This window comes from Conger conger, chromosome 14 (assembly GCF_963514075.1).
Source record: "Conger conger chromosome 14, fConCon1.1, whole genome shotgun sequence".
In the NCBI taxonomy this organism is placed as follows: domain Eukaryota; kingdom Metazoa; phylum Chordata; class Actinopteri; order Anguilliformes; family Congridae; genus Conger; species Conger conger.
The window spans coordinates 25973463-25994351 of NC_083773.1; the positions used below are offsets into that span (position 1 = coordinate 25973463).

At 44.5% G+C, this 20889-nt stretch overlaps 1 protein-coding gene across 2 annotated transcripts; it reads right to left on the reverse strand.

The window, feature by feature from the left end:
- Window positions 1-810: 810 nt before the first annotated feature.
- LOC133109921 (transcription initiation factor TFIID subunit 4-like) lies at window positions 811-20506 on the reverse strand. Of its 2 annotated transcripts, XM_061219676.1 has the most exons (16): window positions 20275-20506; window positions 19116-20120; window positions 16198-16352; window positions 15331-15450; window positions 13962-14084; window positions 12415-12537; window positions 11939-12028; window positions 10713-10961; window positions 8863-9007; window positions 7485-7599; window positions 6804-6973; window positions 6566-6696; window positions 6199-6324; window positions 4537-4593; window positions 3035-3154; window positions 811-2390 (listed from the first exon to the last, which is right to left on the reverse strand). In XM_061219676.1, the coding sequence occupies exons 1-16, from the start codon at window positions 20504-20506 to the stop codon at window positions 2223-2225; spliced, it is 3129 nt and encodes a 1042-aa protein (XP_061075660.1). In that variant the 3' UTR covers window positions 811-2222. The 2 variants fall into 2 exon arrangements, with proteins under 2 accessions (XP_061075660.1, XP_061075661.1); XM_061219677.1 differs by lacking the exon at window positions 13962-14084.
- Window positions 20507-20889: the final 383 nt, after the last annotated feature.

Here is a 20889-nt window from a genome sequence, read left to right on the forward strand (position 1 = left end):
TAGTTGTAACAGAAGAACCCATGACCTGAAATGATCTTCTCGTGTGTTTTATGAGGCATTTATTTTTCTCCCTTTTGAGACCGGGTATTTGGAACGGCAACTTAAAACCAATCATTTCCTCCAGGTGCCAAACGGGATGAGGAATGCGCGACGGGCACACACCCAAACTCTGTACACATCAGCAAACACCAAACGCCTTTAATCTTTTATGCCGCGACCCTCTTTAACAATGGACACGGAGCAGGTACGTTCACACCCAGCTTTTGAATCATCACTGCAGGCTGCCAGTCCAAGCATCCAGGTGACAATATGCTGCAGTGTTCAAACACAGAAGCTCAGCTGGCACAGAGTCGAGGAGGAGGAAAGGATCATAAATCTGCAACTATGGTCCCATTTCTGCTTCAGCAGATGGATTGTCAGAAGCAGGTGCATACATTGAAGGGTGGCACTGCATTGCCCTCTTGTGGCCATTTACATGACCTCAGAGCTAGAAAATATGACTGAGAATATAGCGGCTAAAAAACATTTACTTGATACTTAACTTATTTTTCTTGTGCTTGGACATGCGTTCCATCTGATTTAACACCAAGTGCTCAGGGAGGAAAACAATAAACAAAACAAAACAGCCAATTCACCAAGAGTCAAAACCGCTTCTAGAGTTGGGAAATATAATAATATACATCTTGAGCCAAATAAAACAAAAGCACCCTTTCTGAACACCGGGTCATCTGAATGTTGATTTAATTCATTATCTAAAACGTGCATTTTTCCAAAAATGTACAAACAACAGGACGCAAAGACAAAAGAAACTACAAATAGATTTTTCATTTTAATGAAGGAGTTAATTCTCATTTCAATCCTATATAAAACAATAGCAATTTTTTTTTAGGTAAAATATTTACATATAAACAAGTGACTGTGCAAAATGTACAAGAGAGGGATACAACTGATGCTTGAGGAATCAGTCTGGTTTCTCAGTGAAAAAGAGGAAAGTGAACTCTGAGCAACGGTGACAGGGGGTAATAAAAATACCCATTTACAGGAAGAACAAGTGGCTCGTCAAACGACTCCGTTCAGTGAAGAACTAGCATAGCTTTACACAGATTACAAAGGACAAACTAAATTATATACAGTAATAAAATTCCATTGGTAGACAATTTCAATACAATGCTTGCAAAAAATATAAAGAACTGATTAGTATAGTTAATAATCAAATAATACACCATTGCAAAGATGGGGGGGGGGGGTGTCCCTCTGTATGATTGTTTGATTGAAAGCAGGTATGTGACTGGATGCAGCTCTCTCTGTTTTGTATAATTACATTTTTCTTCACCTTTGCCTGCCAGCTGCTGGCATCAACAGCCCAGAAACAAATCCTGGTTTCTCTCGTGGAGAAATGTTGTCAGCTCTTGGAAACCAGAAAGCTTTCAATCAATTTGGAGTCAAAATATTCAACATTTTTTCGTAGAAAAAAATTATCAAAGTATATACACACAGAGGGAAATATGAAAAGAATGATGAAAAGTACATTTTCATCATAACTGAAAAATGAATCAAAGGCTTTTGTTTAAAGTAGCCATTCTCTATCAAGGACTGCTTTTCAGCTCTGTGGACATACCAACTGGTCTGGCTGCTAAAGTACTGGAAAAGGAGAAAGCACACAGACTTATAAATAAAACCCAATCTGATTAAAGTAATTACATACACAGCAGACAGATATTTAAAGGTGAACAAGCCAAAAAACCAGCAAACAAAAACAAAGGGCAAAAGAGAGCCAGGTCTGTGTTGGACTGAAAGAGTAACAGCCTGATCAAATTAATTATTCTGCCTGTAGAGATCAGATACAGAGATATGGCTTCATCTGACAAGAAGGCAACTCAGTAATGAGGAGCAAAGAGGTGTTCAACCAAAAGAATACACAGACCCAAACAGTAATAATAAAATAATAATAATGATAGCTGTCTTATAGAAACATTTTTGTTAATTTTATGTATTTAAACTGAGTCTTTTATATAAACAGAAATATAAAATGGTTTGAAGGTATTACTATATTTTTGTACATTTGTTCATTTTGCATGTTACAAAAAGGCGCTCTGTAAAATTTATAATTATATATATTTATAATATTTATATTTTCATTAAAAGTAAATAAAAAGAGTGAAAACAACATTAAAATCAAATGTCCGGATGAGTGGCAGGCGGCCTCCTGCCTCCGGGGGGCGCTATTTGAGGAAGGCGCGGTACAGCAGGTGCGAGCGGCTGGTCTCCCGCTCGTTCTCCATGCAGAAGAGCAGGTCCCTGAGGTTGACGCGGGTGATGCGCTGGCGGGAGAACTGCCTGGAGCCCCCGGCACTGGAACTGCTGGCCGCAGACGCACTGGAGCCAGACACCTGGGACAGGAAGCAGCAGGACACGTTCACGTCACGTATGTGCATGCGGATGTGCATTTTTCTCTTTATTTTCGCTTATTTAACTCAGATCTGTGCCAACCAGTGACGATGTGTGGTGTCTTGTCATGCTACTGTAACAGTATGAATTTCCCTCCGGGATTAATACAGTTCTCATCTTGTCTATCTATCAGGGCTCCCAAACTGGGCTCTGGGAAGCCTGGGAATGTGTGGAGAAGAGCCAGGGGGAAAATGGGGGAAATATTTGCGCCAATCGTCTGGCACCGCCTGTCAGGTGAGAATGGAAGTCTCCTCCGGGAAAGGAGATACTTTACACCAGCCTGAGGGGCATATTAGTAACTACTATTTCTGTAGAGTGAAATGACAAATTATGCTATATTATTTTGTTGCTCTACAATATTTCTTATAGATTGCACAGACTGCCTGATTATAAAATATTTTATAAGAGAAAATACATCACTAAAAATATCCATAATCCAGTACACACATTCTCATGCTGTGCTTGGTATGAATTGTTAGGTTTGTACTGCCAGAGTGTGTGTGTGTTTGTAAGAGATAAGAAAGAATGTATGAGAGTGTGTGCGTATGTATGTGTGCGCATGTGTGTGTGTTCTAGGGGTCAGTACCTCTGCTCCCGCTCCACTGCCAGGCGAGTCCACTTTCCGTTTCTTCCTGGGCCCGATGGCTGCTAGCGCTGTCAGGTTAGCATCACGCTGCCTCATCTGAGCCAGCTCCTGCTGCTGCATCTGAAACACACAGCTCCGGGTTAGAGGAACACAAACACACAACACACACTTAAGCAAGTAAGCAAGCACGCATGTGCGCACGCACACGCATGCACACACAACACACACTTATGCAAGCAAGTAAGCAAGCACGCATGTGCGCACACACGCGCATGCACGCACGCACACAGACACGCAACACAACCTTACGCAAGCAAGCATGCATGTGCGCACGCACACACGCGCGCACACACACACACACACACACATACACAACACACACTTACGCAAGCAAGTAAGCAAGCACGCATGCACACGCATGCACGCACGCACACACACACTTACGCAAGCAAGCATGCATGTGCGCACGCACACACACATACACAACACACACTTACGCAAGCAAGTAAGCAAGCATGCATGCACACGCATGCACGCACGCACACACACAACACACACTTACGCAAGCACGCAGGTGCGCGCGCACACACGCAAGCAAGCGTGCACACACACACACACACGCACACGCATGCACACACGCACACACACAACACACACTTACGCAAGCAAGTAAGCAAGCACGCATGTGCGCACACGCGCATGCACGCAGGCACACACACAAACACACACACTTACGCAAGCAAGCATGCATGTGCACACGCACACACACACATACACATACACAACACACACTTACGCAAGCAAGTAAGCAAGCACGCATGCACACGCATGCACGCAGGCACACACACAAACACACACACTTACGCAAGCAAGCATGCATGTGCGCACGCACACACGCGCGCGCACACACACACACACACACACACATACACAACACACACTTACGCAAGCAAGTAAGCAAGCACGCATGCACACGCATGCACGCACGCACACACACAAACACACACACTTACGCAAGCAAGTAAGCATGTGCGCACGCACACACGCGCGCGCACACACACATACACAACACACACTTACGCAAGCAAGCACGCATGCACACGCATGCACGCAGGCACACACACAAACACACACACTTACGCAAGCAAGCATGCATGTGCGCACGCACACACGCGCGCACACACACACACACACACATACACAACACACACTTACGCAAGCAAGTAAGCAAGCACGCATGCACACGCATGCACGCACGCACACACACAAACACACACACTTACGCAAGCAAGTAAGCATGTGCGCACGCACACACGCGCGCGCACACACACATACACAACACACACTTACGCAAGCAAGTAAGCAAGCACGCATGCACACGCATGCACGCACGCACACACACAACACACACATACGCAAGCACGCAGGTGCGCGTGCACACACGCAAGCAAACGTACACACACACACACACACACACACACACACACACCTGTCATTCCTACCTCTTTGGCCTTCTGTTTCAGCCGTAGCTGCTCTGGGTCTTCTTGCCGTGATCGGGACTGAGAGAAAAATCACAGTGCCGAAAATAATTTAAGAAATAAAATCACTGTACAGAGAAATGAGTGCACACAATAATTACCATAAAGAGACTTCAGTGCACAGAAACAGCCCTGTCAGAGAAGCCATGGTGCAAACAGGGCAGAGATAACAACCAGAAACCGCCGTACCGAGTATCATACAAGACAATTATAGAGACCACAAAATAGAAAAATTACTGCACAAAATGATCACTATGTAGAAAATGCACCGGATGAAAACATTCTCATAGTAATTGTTTGTTGTGGTCCAAAGCATTAAGCAGACAGATTTAATAAACAATGCAGTATTATCACCAAGCATAAGTGCTTGTTTAGTCTAACAATTACCACGCATAAAAACATATCTGCCAAATTATCCACAATCCGAGCTGGCCAGTCATCGCAACATTGTACATTTTCAACAATAAAAGAAAATACTGGGACATTAGTGTACAGGATCCCAGTATGGACACAATCCGTTTAATCAAGCTGCAGAGAACAGCAGACCAAATACGATTACTATTATTTTCACTTATTTTTTTACATCTTATTTTTTATTTTTATGTCCACTGTGGCTCTCTAAATTTTATTAAAATAACTTTTTCCCCCCACTACAGTAGAACCTCAGCGATCCGAAACTCTTTGTTGCATAAACAGAATTAGAAGCACTGTGAAATGGCAAGATCATTAGCTATAGCTAGCTAGTTAGCCACGTTAACTACCCAGGTTACATGATAGCCTTTGCCTACCTTCACAATGAAAAATAAATAGCTAGAAATAACTTGCAGTCCTTGTCAAGCTTCGACTGCCTCATATTGCCCTGAAACTCATCAACACTGGGGACAATGTGATTTGCATTGACGTGGAGAACCAGGAAAACAAGCAGTCCCTGGTTTTTGGTTGACACTGGCTTTTCCTCCCTAAAATCTTTGTACTAGGTCTAGGTCTTCACTTCCTTGCTGTTGATTGACTGTTGTGAAAAGTCTCCAATTATTCAAAATAATGGAACAAATTGGGAAATACACGTTTCAGATAAGTGTCATTGGGAAATAAGGTAGATCATTATGAAAAACATTTAGCAAATTGAACTGTTATTATGAAAACTAAAATGAAGAAATGCATCGTTATTATTGTGAAAATGGTCATTATGAATACTTTCCATCAATCATTCTAAAAAAAAAAATGGTACATTTCGTAATTTCATTTTGAGTTTCCATTGAAAATGTAAAAATGAAATGGTACATTTAATCATTTCATTTTGACTCAAAAAAGTCAGCCTATTGTTGGTTACTTCATGGCACTTTATATTATAGTCACTGTTTGGTCAAATGCCATTAAGGTTATTGGTTTATTATGACTATATAAACTGAACTGAAATAAAGCATTTAATTTCCTAAAATTCAACGTCACTTCAGAGTTCTGAAAATGTCAGTATTCTCAGCGACCGACCTTCCCAATGTGTGAGGTTCTACCTGTACTTGCAACCAGAGGTAATAATCCCATAAATAAAATGGGAGCTGCATGATAAGAAATAAAAAATGACTTGTGTGGCAGGACATTTGAGAAAGTGACCGTGGGCCTCTGTACCTTGGCTGCCTTCATGAGGATCTCCCTCTCCTGCTCCTCTTTCCTCTGCTTCTCCATCTGGTCCAGCTGCTCGAAGAACTTGAGCTGAGCGCGCACATCGCTGACCTGCTCGTATCGACTGTCCTCCTGCACAGACGGGGACAGAGCACCATCTTCAGACCACAGAGAGTACTACACACCCTCAGCACGCAGAGAGCACACCACTTTCAGTACACACACACACACACACACACACACACACACACACACACACACACACACAGCTCCCTATAAGGCCTGCGCACACAAACGCGCACACACACATGCACACACGCACGCACACAAACGCACACACGCACACATGCACAAATGTATGCTCTTCTCTGACCTTGAAGGAGACGTTCTTTTGCTGGGCGATCTGAGACACCTTCTCCAGCAGGCTCTGCAGCCTCTGCTGAGCTGCGTGTGACACCAGGTTCACCACCTCCGGCCCCAGTTCTGTGATCCCGTGCTTTTTACCTGCAGGATGGGGTAAAAACAGGGTAAGAACAGGGCTGGGGGTGTTAGGTTAAGCCAGAGGGGAGGCAGGGCTGTGTTGGGGGCTGGGGCCAGGGCACAGTTCTCACCTATGTCCAGAATCCTCCTGTGCAGGGTGGAGGTGTAGAGGAAGGCCTCGTCCTTGCAGGACCGCGTCACCGTGCCAACCAGCTCCGAGTTGGTTGCTAGGATGCGAGCGCTCTCCTCGGACAGGTTGACACCGGCCATGGAGGCCACATCGTTGATGTCATCATCGTCTCTGCACACCCAGACAGAGCAAGCCGTCTTGAACAAGCCTCATTGGCTAGTTACCACCCTGCCCATTCTGGACTCATCATTCATGACCATATTTGTTCATGTGATCATCAAGTTCCTACTTTCTTTTATTGCCACTCAGCTAAGCTGGTAGAATTGTTTTCCAGTACAGATTTGACTGAGCTCAAATACAGGTCACCAAGACATAGTTCACGACATATACAAGACATAGTGTAATTTCATTACTGTCTGTACACATTACAGTACGTGGTCCATGGTTGGGGTGGCAGTAGTCTGGGGGGAGGGGTAGGGTATTGGAGTCAAACAAATAAATGAAATAAATTAATTAAATAATTTCATTGGTTTGTTCATATTTTGAGACTACACTGCAATGGCCAAGTCCTGATAACAGTTCAGTACAGAAGAGACCCAATTGTGTGTAAGGATGCACATGCCACTCTACTGCACTGAATACATAAGGAGCCCTTCTGATTGGTTCTCATCCACACACACACCGAAAAGTTCCGCCTCCAGCTTCCTTCAGCTTGTTCTTCTGAGCTGCTGTGATCAGAGAGCTGCCGATGGGTGACATTCTGGCTCCAGGCAACATCCCCTGCTTCACCAGAGGCACTGAGGGAGAGAGGGAAAGACAGAGAGAATGCCACTTTCAGATGTATAACAGGATTAAAGAGGACATCCCTCTGTATCTCTCACAGTTACAACCGAGGGTGGCCCAGCAACTTCGGGGGAACTAAATTAGATAACGAGCATACTCTCACACTTCTCACAAGTACAGACTGGACTTGGACAAATTACCAAACAGGTCTGGGTTATGGCACTAAGAAACTATGAGAAGAAGTCAATAACATGAGGGACACAACAGGCTTCCTCCCACTATGGTCACAGTTCCTCTGGTGATGGGTGCACTAGTTCTCCCCGATGCCATGGCAGGCACCTGCAGGCTTTCAGCTGCTGTCAATGAGAGAGGCAGCTCTAGACAAAACTGCACAAGCTCTCTAGAGCACTGGGACACTGGCTAGTGGGGTCTGTACACTCCACCTGATAAACGGAACAGCTAACACTGCAGCAGATAAAGATAAGGGGCGTCGGCTAAATACCTGTAATGTAAATGTAATGTAACACAAGGCCATCTACAGACTGCCGCCTCCTATCATTTGCAACATCCCTCCACAAGGTGGCGGCACTTCCACGAGGTCAAACGAAACGGCCAGGGGTCCATCATGCCCTCAGCCGCACTGGAGAGTGAGGACTGCAGAGAGCAGTCCGAGGCCAGGCTGTCACTGAGGCAGTCAGCTTACCTGCATGGGGCTGCTGCCTGCCTTATGAATGGTCAGGGTGGGCAGCAGATGAGTTTACTGTACCAGTATTAAGAGAAAAGGGATAAAGGCTCAACCCCAATGAGCTCTGTAACAGTAATCGTATCGTTGAGGCGGGAGTGCTTTCGAACATTTGCATTACGTTACATTATTGGCATTTGGCAGACACTCTTATCCAGAGCGACGTACAGTTGATTAGACTAAGCAGGAGACAATCCTCCCCAGGAGCAATGCAGGGTTAAGGGCCTTGCTCAAGGGCCCAAAGGCTGTGCAGATCTTATTGTGGCTACACCGGGATTAGAACCACTGACCTTGCGTGTCCCAGTCATTTACCTTAACCACTACACTACAGGCCGCCCCTATTTGCCAGAATCTAATTTGCGTTAGATTCAGTCACAATTCTCTGGGAACAAACCCGTAGTGCCTGCGTACACAAGTGTCTCATCTAATTTGCCTCCATGCGTGCCAAACCCTGAGAAGCAGAGCTTAAGGTCCAGCAGACACAGCTACACCTGAGAGGTACAGAACGAGCGGTCAAACAGGTATGGGCACTCACCTGACTGAAGCTGCTTGACCTGCATGGGGGGCTGCCCGAGCATGATCCGGCCCTGGGGCTGCCGGAGGGTCACCATGGGGGTCTGCGCTAGCGTCACCTGGGGGGGCCGCACCATGGCCCCCGGCTGCTGGGACTGGTGCAGCACCTGCACACCAAACGCAAGGCCCTGATCACTGGGACATCATCATCATCATCATCCTCCACACCGCCCTCACTCTGCCTGGCAGGCACAGGCAATCATCACAGATACTACAGCCATTTATGAGTTCAAACAGAAACTAAAAAGCATTTTATGACCTATTTGAGTGCAAGGGGCCACTCAAAAATAATTACACATACAGATGTCCATAAACATGGGGAAGGGAATAGCACGCGGACTTATGGCAGCTACAGACAGAGATGGCCCACAGCAGTAAAGCAGGAGAAATGAGCCTCTAAGCGTTTTTATAATGGTGGAGGCAGGCGGGCACTGAGGATAAACAGCTTGTGGTCTAATGAAGAATATCATTGAGGATATCTTGGGCTGGTTTTCACCCCTCATTAACTCTTGGCTCTTCTGTCCAGGAAAGACGGAGATATACGTTCAGACAGCAAAGAACGTGTAAGCTACTGAGGGCGTAATTAGCCATGCACACTGTTCAGGGAACAGAGCAAGTTAGGAAAAGCAGCATGCTTCAGAGCCACAGTGTGGATCTTTAGACTTAGCCACTTTGAACACCCATAGTTTGTCTTATCAGGAGGAGAACTATGGAAAGATATACTACAGAGGATCAGACTTTGACCAGGAGAATGCATTGACTGTACTGCAGCCAGATTGCTTGGGTGATTTTTGGATTTGAAAATGTATTTAATTAAAACCCTGAAACCCAGAGCACACAGGGCTATGTCTGAGAGGTACAGTCAGCCAAAGGGGCAGGAACACAGAAGGACTGCGCTAAATTATATGTTAAGCTCATTATTCTGAAACAAAAATGTGTGTTAAACAAATATTGGTCCATTTATAAAAGCCAGATTAAACAGAGCCAAGTCTTAACAATATAATGTGAGAAAGATAAGGCTGCTTTATAAAGAAGGGGCAGAATGGCATGGTTGGATCAGTTAAAAGGACACATATCATTCAGAAAGCTGACACGGAAGAAACCAGAGGAAAGAATGTTCTAATGACAACCTGACTATCATTGGTTTGACTATTTATTAACTTAAACTAAATGATAGCATTCCAATAAATAACTCACTCAAAATCTTAAAATTGGTGAATTTCCATTTCAAAATAAATCAAATCCAAATTCCTAGTAATATCTTTTAATATTTAACAGCAGAAATTACTCGGTCATGAGGAAGGAAAAGCTGTAAGTTGGCTTTGGTAGTCATTTTGTGTAAAGTTGGGTGGGCTGTGTGTCAGTCGGCCATTTTGCCAACCAGTGGGGTGGGCCGTGATTGGCTCTGAGCTGACTCAGGCATTCATTTTTGTTACAATGGGGTGGGCTGTGATAGGCTGTGATTGGTTACGAGTGGGGTGGGCTGTGATTGGTTGTGATTGGTTACAACGGAATTGGTTGTGATTAGTTACAATGGGGTGGGCCGTGATTGGCTCTGAGCTGGCTCAGGCAGTCATTTTGATTACAATGGGGTGGGCTGTGATAGGCTGTGATTGGTTACCAGTAGGGTGGGCTGTGATTGGTTACAATGGGGTGGGCTGTGATTGGCTGTGACTGGTTACAATGGGGTGGGCTGCGATTGGCTGTTTTTGGTTATAATGGGGTGGGCTGTGATTGGTTACAATGGGGTGGGCTGTGATTGGCTGTGATTGGTTACGATGGGGTGGGCTGTGATAGGCTGTGACTGGTTACCAGTGGGGCGGGCTGTCCAGACTTGGCCTGCCCAGGCTGAGCCAGGCTGATGACGGGCTGGTGGAGGGTGCTGGTGACTGTTACGGGGGCGGGGCCGGAGGGCTTGCCGGCGAGGCGCTGGGTGGGGCCGCTGAGGACCACAGTGGTGAGCGTGGTGGTGGAGGGCTGGGCACTGGGCTGCTGCAGCTGGCTCTGCTGGATGAAGGCTGTCGAGTCTGGGGTCAGCTGCCGAAGAGCGGGGAGACTCCTCTGAAACCAAGAGAGCAGGTGTGAGGGGGAGAGGGGAGAGGTGTAGGAGACTGCTCTCTAATGGGGGGGGACACGCACCACACAATGATCTTTCTACAGCAGGTGAGGCTCGGCCTCATCCTCAGAGCCTAATTGCGTGGCCAGAGAACAAGGGCAGGGGGACGACGTGTCCTTCACTGACTGGATAACAAGGTATCGGGCAAGACTAACAGCATATGATGTTCATGAACTAAACCCATGTCTTTCTGTGAGAAAGAGATAGGCCCTCACAGATAAGATGTACAAGTGCGTCAAGGCCTCCAAGGGCATTTAAGCCAGGCAATACGACCAGTGTGTTGAAGGTTGCTGTACTGCAAACTTATTTTGTTTCATATTCCCACTGGCCGGCTTTTCTCTAGTACAGTGTTTTTTTTGACTTTGGTGAGTTCTTGCGTTATCCTCATTTGTCGTGATTCCATGGAGAGAAGCTGGATGCTAACAAACTGCATGCAACTATTGTCTAAGCCCTTGCATGTAAGACCTTGGGTGCAACCAGGTTTGCATGTAAGACCTTGGGTGCAACATTGTCCCACCTGATGAGACATTTAATCTATCCAAATTCCAGGACATTTTGCTGCAAAACCAATGATGAATCACAATCTCACTTTGGTGGGCTTCAACAGGTACAGTGACCTAAAACACAATGTTGATCAAAACTGGCGAGCACCAAGCAGGTTGTAAACAAGTGTCACACACTAACCTCCCCATTACAAATGCCCTAAAGAGACAACTGGGATCAAGACCTTTCCAGAAGCAATTCGTACTACTACAGGTCATATCCAGCTCAGCAAAAAGACAGCAATCCCATTTTCATCGCCAGCAATGAAAAAACAAGTCCCAGGTTATAGTAAACACATTTTTCAGAATGTAATTGTAATGTAATGTAAAATGTAATTGCTTTTAATTGATTTCAGCAGCTGTAACAGCTTGGCTGTCACCTTGAGGAAAGGCACTAAGTAGGGCTGGGGTGAGGAGTTCAGCTCCCGGTACAACCGGCTGGTGAAGTCCTCTGCCTCCATCTTTCCTTCCTGCAAGAAAACAAAAAACAAATAAAACACTCAGGAATGCTGCCCAATTCAGAAGAGAACAGGATCACACAAAGCATGCATGCATGCATGCACCCGCACAAGCAAAACACACACACACACACACACATACAAAAACAGTAAGCTAGCAATTTTCTTTAAATCACAATCAGCACTCTGCTATTGCAACACCTGATAGCAAATGATAGGAAATAATGCCAGGTTAGTGAGTTCAAAATAAATAAATAAAAAAATAATAATAATAAATAAACTTTATTTCCTGCAAAGTCCAAGATAATTTTTTCTAAGTGATTTCCAATGACTTTTTTAATATACATTTGAATATTGTATTAATACTTCATGGTTAGTGGGACTGATGCAGGTCTCACCAGGAGGCTCTTCACGAGCTCTTTCACATTGGCCGCCGTCTCTGACGACTGCTTCCCACTGGACGCCAGCTTGATCAGCGTGGACAGGAAGTTCTTACATTTCTTCACGTTCTCCAAGGTCTCCTGCTCCGGAAACACGAGAGAGCAAGAGGCTGCACTTCAAACCCGCTTTTCACCATCTCATTTTAAAATTGCATTTTAAAGTGACACCCAACATCCACGGTGTTCTTCCTGGTGACACTGAAGAGGAAAAGACACTCGCTTTAAAATAATTTAAAGCCTGATGATCCTCTGATGAGTCAGGTGAGAATGTGTTTGGACTCATATTGATTAAATGCTGTTCGTATCTTGCCTTCAAAGGTAAACTATCTATTTTCTACACTATCTTCTCCAGGCTCTAAAAGCATGCATCGCATTTCCCACGAGCATCCAGCTCACTGAAGACAGATCGGTTGGAAAGAAAATGTGACAGAAAGAACAAATTTTAAGTTATGGAATGCTGTGTAATGTAAATGTCATATTTCTTGTTAAATTTGCACTGTTTTCATTGATTCAATATTTTCTTGACCATATTGACATTATCTATAAAATATTTTTTAAATACAACTCCTTAAATCTATGAGCTCAGTTGTGACAAGGTCCCATGATTCCCATTCAAAACAGAACACTTGTTCCTCAGTATATATTTTTAGTTGTTTCTCCACTCTGACTCTTCCCGACTCTTCCTCTGAAGAGTGTGTCCCCATATCAGCTGCAGATACCTCACCCATAGATTCAAAGAGAGGATCTGAAATACGAAATTGTACCTACTATGGGGAGCGTGACCTACCGCAGTGTCCACAATTTAGTGTTAGTGGTGTCTGAACACTGTAACACTGTGAAAGCAGTTTCAGCTCCCGCTGTGAAGGCGCGTATATTATGCGTTTTGTATGGTTTGCAGTATGTTATGCGTGTTGTATGGTTTGCAGTTTGCTATGAGTGTTGTATGGTTTGCAGTATGTTATGTGTGTTGTATGGTTTGCAGTATGTTATGCGTGTTGTATGGTTTGCAGTATGTTATGCGTGTTGTATGGTTTGCAGTATGTAATGCGTGTTGTATGGTTTGCCATACGTTATGCGTGTTGTATGGTTAGCGGGTATGTTATGCGTGTTGTATGGTTTGCAGTACGTTATGCGTGTTGTATGGTTTGCAGTATGTAATGCGTGTTGTATCGTTTGCCATACGTTATGCGTGTTGTATGGTTAGCGTGTATGTTATGCGTGTTGTATGGTTTGCAGTACGTTATGCGTGTTGTATGGTTTGCAGTATGTAATGCGTGTTGTATGGTTTGCCATAAGTTATGCGTGTTGTATGGTTAGCGTGTATGTTATGCGTGTTGTATGGTTTACAGTACGTTATGCGTGTTGTATGGTTTGCAGTATGTAATGCGCGTTGTATGGTTTGCCATACGTTATGCGTGTTGTATGGTTTGCCATACGTTATGCGTGTTGTATGGTTAGCGTGTATGCCGCGTGCAGTGTGTGTTAACGGCCCCTCAGACCCGCACCGTTGTTGTGGCTGTGGCTGTCCCAGTGCTCGCAGTCACGGTCCTCTGCGCCGTGCCCGGCTGCACTGCTGCTGCCGTCCCGATGGAGGTGGGTGTGGCCGCCCCTCCGAGCATGAGGGAGTTCTACAAAACACGACCGTGCGTTACCGTGGCCAGTCTACCTACACCGCGTCAGGCTCCCGGTTTAACCACACGCTGCAAAGTACTGCTAAAACAGACACCAGATTTCCTCTGTGTGCTTCTACTGCAGCGACATATGACACACAGCACCCCGAGGCCCCTGGCCGTTTGCTCCGGTGAGCACAGCCAAACAGTCCACATCCGTATGATAACGCAACCATTTTAAATGCTTTACTGATAGATTGGATATAGATGGTTTATGGCCATTTATGAACAGTATAACAGTCTACCACAAATTTAAAACCTATGATCAATTATCATGTCTGATTTTGTAATGTGATGTCATTTTAGTCAGCTGACCTCAAATCATTGCTTAAATTGTTCATAAGTTGTTGTTTTTTGGGGTTTTTTTACAGTTAACTATATGAAGAACCTATGAATTTGGTTGACTTGCCGTCAACAAAATCTAATTTTGCACTGTTGGCCGTTTTTGTGCTTTATAAATACATACATAATAAAAGAACAAGAAGCAAAAAGAACATAAACAGGACCAAGTGAACAGAGACATTGAGGGGGCCGGGCCCCTGTGAGAGAGAAGGGATGTTCTGGCAGGAGAGAACAAAGTCAGACTGCAACGCAATCCGCAACCACCGGCACACAACAATAAACAAACCACACTCGCCTTTTTGCTCATATTGGCATCAGACACAATACCTGCAGCAGGGCTGAATAACTGTCTAGTCCTCAGCTAAGATAAAGACAGGCTTTGAGTGAGCCCACGGCCATGATAATGGCTGTGTTAGAGCCTTTGAGTATATAATATATTTCGAGACAGCGACACCAATGGGGAGAAATTCCACCGCACAGGGCAGCAGGTTTGCTCACTGCACATGCTCATTTGTGTCCGTGGTCACATGCCTAGTCACATGCACAACAAAGAAAGCACAGAGTCGCAGAGAGTGAATTACGTGACACGGTGGCTGAACCAATGATAAACACTTAGGCAGTTGCCAAACGAGGGCGCACAAGATTTTAGAGCATTTCTAGGGAAATAAAAACATCTATATTTGTGTCTGTGTACTATGGGTGGTGGGGGGGGGGGGTCGGACCTCAGAAACAATAATGAAGAAATAATAATAATAAAATACGTAGCATAGACCTGACCCCTTGGTTAGAGCACGGTGGCGGGGGTAGGAGGGAAGGGAGCACAAACCAGGGGAGGAGTAAAAGAGGCTGGGGGGCTTCATACCTGCAGTACAGGGGGTCTCTGGAGCGTGGTGGTGGCCTGCACAGAGTTCTGGGTGGTCGTGGCCTGCTTGATGATGGTGGTGGGGGTGACCTGCCTGGTCATGATGGGGGTGCCAGGAGCCTGCACGGATTAGGAGAGGGTGGGTAACAGTGAACGCACTACAGAATATTATCCACACCATCAACAGTCACCAAACTATTTCCCAATAAACTTGAAATAACTAATAAATTATGGCAAGTTGTTCACTTTAAAATAATAGCTGCTGTTTTACCAGTGACAAAGGATTTTTATAAACAAAATGCATTAAAATGCATTTTATAATACATAAAATGTGTCACCCATAAATAAATGTAAAACTGTGTCAGCACGAGTATATCAGTTATCAGCCTGGCTAAGCCAAGAAAAAGTACGGAAAGCATTGTGTGTGCCATGGGACATTTTAGGGGTGCAAATAATTGGATACAATTTAAAGTTTTTGAGGTAACAGTTGGTTATTTGGCAAAATCATGAATCTTTTTATGATTCAATGCAAAACAATCCGATATAGTACGAAACAACTTATATACTGTATATGACCCACCTAAGTCAATCCTGTTACAATGTACAGTACACATACTGTAAATCATATGAGGTTGATTAGGAAATCGTAAACAAGGATGTGGTCAGTGTTGCTAGAGAGCAAACTGCCATAAGATAATGGACATTTAAATATTTTTCTATGCCTTTGATTCATAATGATACAGATCGATTTTTGTATATTGTATCAATTGTATCGGATCGGTGCCCTTTGAACTGATCCAGTGATTTCAATCAATATACTGCTACACCCCTAGACATTACAGGAGTGACCGCATCAGACCTGCTTACCTGCACAGAGGTAATCTGGACTGGAGGAGTGCTGGTGGGGGTGGCAGGGCGGGGGGCCATGGCGCTCTGGGACTGGGACTGAGCCTGCATCTGGGCCAGGGTCTGCTGGTGGATCATGAGCAGCTGGCCACTGTCGCTGCGCACCAGAACCATACCTGCACACACGGACCAAGGCCAGGGCATTCAAACACAACACACGTACACCAGAACCATACCTCTACACACGGACCGAGGCCTGAGCATTCAAACACAACACACGTACCCCAGAAGCGCAGCTTACGTCTGGAAGATGACGCTTGCATGCGTCCTAAGAAAACCTTTCCAAGGACACACGAGTTCCATGAATTTCATAAGCTTCTTATTCTTATTACTGTTGTTTTCCTTTTGGCATGTCCTTATTCAGGGTACTTTCCACAACATAAACATGTGTTGATTCAAGTTAAACACCCCTGTCCAGGGAAGGATTCCTTGCTCACCACTGCACTATCCTGGGTTTGAACCTACGACCTTCTGTGCTGGTTAAGAGTCTAGCAACCTAAAACTGGCACGGCAGCCTGTAGTTAGCTACAGCAGGACGAGTAAGGAGAAAATATTGACATCAAAGCCACAACAAAGAGCTTTGCCTAAGATGTGATTCAATGTAGAAGCCAAGACCAGTGGCCAGGAACGTAGCTCTCACGCTCTCCACATCTGCGTTCACTTACTGAAATTTCAGACTAAGGCCAAGGCCAGCTAAACAAGTGCATCTGATAACGGGATAAAATTGCAGAGATTCTTAATTAGCTCATTGAACAATCCCGGTTCTGATCACAGCACTAATCAATTCAGTGACCACCCTGGGGAAAATTAAGGACTGTGTCCCTGCACATGCAGTCTGCGATTTGTGTTGGTTTTGGAGTTTGCCCTTGATAATATAATCGGTGTTCTGGGATATAGACCATTGGCATTGGCAAATATCAATTAAATAAATGCACAAATCATTCCTTAACAAAACAGACAGAACTTTTCCTTAACAAAACACTAATCAGCCAATCATGTGGCAGCAACTAAATGCATGGTCAGCTGTTGTTCAGACCAAAGGTCAGAATGGGGAAGAAATGTGATCTAAGTTACTTTGACTGTGGAATGATTGTTGGTGCCAGCCAGGGTGGTCTGTGTATCTCAGAAACTGCTGATCTCCTGGGATTTTCACACACAACAGTCTCTACAGTTCTAGAGTTTGCAGAGAATGGTGCAAAAATAAATAAATAAATAAACACCCAGTGAGGAGCAGTTCTGCGGGGTAAGAAATGTGTTGTTAATGAGAGGAGAATGGCCAGACTGGTCGAAGCAGACAGGAAGGTGACAGTAACACAAATAACCACCCATTACAACAGTGGTATGCAGAAGAGCATCTCTGAACACACAAGGCTTCAAACCTCTAAGTGGATACAGCAGCAGTCAAATAAGTAAAAAAAATAAGTCCAATAAATATCTAATAAAGTTCTCACTGATGTTTCTGATGGCCTGCTGGTGTAAAGGCACTCAGGGGTTTGGGATCTAAAGCAAGACAATACATTTCAAGTAGCTCCAAAACAGCTTACTCAGCAATATTTTGGTTCCAGAAGCTGTAAATATGAGCAGATTTATTTTATAGTGCTTATTCAATATTATCAACATAAATATCACTTTTTATATAGAGCTGGTACATCTTTGCTTCTCAGTTCTCAAGCAGCGCAACCATTCATTCCCAAGTACCCGTGTAGCAATGTTGATAAGGCGAACAAAGCCACAATTTCCTTCAGAGTAGCTGTCTCAGAATACCCACCAGAAATAATATTACACAATTTCTTGAAGAACAATCATGCAATATACACATGTACAAGCTTTGAAAACATAATGTCATTGTAGAAGCTGCTTCGGAGTTATCTAAAGCACATTTTCTTGTTTGTCGTTCATGAACCCTGGAATTCACCAATAACAGCCAATGTTGTAAAGCTGGCAAACCATCAGAAACTTCTCTGAAAGCTTAAAATATTGTCAATCAAAAACATGCATTAAACTGAAATGTTTTTAGAAAAACTAAAAGAAATTGCGAAACAGAAAAATTAATTCTCTGCAATGAAATTAGTACATGACATAAATAAAGTGTAGACTCACATGTAAATGCATTGATACGTCGATTACAACTGAACAGTTTAATTTTGTATTGTTTTTTCCTCCCCATATCCTTGTCCTTGCATATACATACAGTAATGATATGCACTTTATGTATCCAGACGCATCATCAACGTCACTACGTCGAAAAGTTGTAAATTAGCTGTCAGTGGTCCCAGAAGCACACTTTGCATGCTTGGAATTGTTCCACTGCTTCTATAAAATTAGGTTTTATCCAGCAACTGAGCAAATATTATTAAATAGCTATAAAAATTATTCATGAAAAACAAACAGTTGGAAAAACTTAACTAATCAAAAGATAAAGTATTACATATTAAATATCAATCAATTAGTACACGCGCACACATGGGCGATCTACGTTGTGTGAGTGTGTAGGCTAGGGTAATGAGGCTAAAGATAATCATGGTAGATGTTTATAAAGGCACGTGCCTTCGGGTGATGCATTTCCCAACGTACCCAAAGGATGCTACAGATGAGAAAGTCAATGTGACAAATGTGAAGTATAGCTTCGGATATAATTTAGATTTCCGTTAAACTGACATTACATACAGTATGTATCCAATGTAGTTCACCCAATTTATACTGGTTAAGTTAGCCTGAGAGTGAGAAAGACATAGCTCCATACCTACAATAAATTGCTTTATTCTTCATGCTAACTTTATCACCGTCGCACGAACGACATTATACTGAAAGTATGCTGCCACAATACAACAAATTCATAAATGAACAGCCATGCTTATATAAACTTGCAGATAACGTACCTGGAGGAAGCTGAATGTTTTGGATGTTTGGCTGATTCTGGGGCGTCTGAGGGAGTCGAGGAGCCAACACCTGTGGCGCGATGGCTCGAATTCCGCCAGGACTGGCTGCAACTGTCGTTGGAGTGGAAGTCCTTGTTACGTTTTGCAAGACTGGATTCTTTCCGATCGCTCCAGAGCCGGGAGCCACGGGTTGTAGACTGCTTCCTATGGGCTGGGCGAGTGTCAAGTTGCCCGCACTTGAAACGACACCTGGTGCCACCGCCTGAGGTGTAGTTTGTATGATTGTTTTAGGCGACTCTGTCTTACTTGTCAAACTCGTAGGCACAGAGACTGCCGCCTGGTTACTATTCAAAACTGTTGTCTGTAAAGGCAAAGCCGATGCGCCGGGCGCAGGCAGGTTCGTTACATTGACGGAGGATGTCAAAACGGTATTATTCCCATTCTGCGCAGCACTCGATCCAGCTGTTTGCATAGGCGGCCTCACAAGTGTGACGGTAGGTCCACTGCCCAGACCAGAAGCCTGAGACGATATCACTGTAGAAGTAACAACATTATGTGAGTTGACGAAAGATGCCTGGATGACAGTGCTCGAGGTCGAAGGCAACACGTTTACATTTCCTTTTACAACCGAACCAGGTCCGTTGTTGACAACTGTGAGAGCAGGTGCAGTATTGTTGTTGCCTAACGTTGCGCTACTGCTGCTGCTGCCGCCGCTACAACTACTTGACACTTGCGTTGCGGTGAAAGCTGGAACACTTCCTGAAGTGTGAGAGTTCATTACATTGCTTCCATTCAAAGTTTGCACAGCAGAAGTCCCTATTTTTCCTTTGCTCGCTGCGTGGTTGGACACCGCGGTTACCATGGCACTGACAGCCGCCGATTTGCCCTGGTTGAGCCCAGCGGTTGCCTCCAACCTAGCCGCTGGTGTGATCCCTGTTGTTGTTGCATCCATAGCTGAACTCTGGGACCTCGTATTATTAATAACACCCCCTTGCACTCCAGCTCCTGTGTGAGGAAGAAAGAAACGAGAGTGAGAGCAAAAAATACCAGCACTGTAACACTTCTGCACAATGATGCATTAATATCTAATAGTGTTATAAAAACGGATAAAGAGGCAACAAAAATTACATTAACAACACTAGCAATGATAGCTAGCTACCTGCTTTTGCCACCTCTTGTGCAAGTCCCATTTTGCTGTCCTGGACATTAGTATTACCTCCTACTACAGGGCTGGCAACGTGGTTCCCCACAGCCTGGACCCTTGCCTCGGGGTTCCCGTGACCTGAGCCCGCAAGCTCAGATTCCAGGGACCCCACAATATCGCTAACTACTTTCTCGTCCACCTCTGTGTTGAAGAAAACCTCGTCCAGCAGATCGGAGCCCGCCGCCATCATTACTCTGATGAGAATCGGGCAGGGGGGGGGTTGTTAGGCGGTACCACGCAAGCGCAGATGGCATGGAACGTCACCGTAGTGGGATTCCGGAGTGTTATGATTGGACGATTCCATGGTTAAAGGGAGGGACAAATGGCTGAAAGCGTCATTAACGGGAAAGTAAGGGATGATGCAGCACGGTTCAAGAGAGAGCTAGTGGGAAATGAATAAAATCAAATTTAACCGTCATAATACTTTTATTTCCTAATTTTGGATAAGGCGCTAGACTGAAAATGGCTGGACGTAAACATTTTTGGAATCTAATGTTGGTTTAAAGCAAACGTAGGTACACAAAATCAAATAGATTTTATGTCTCGGCGCTTTTGGTGAATGTTTTTTCG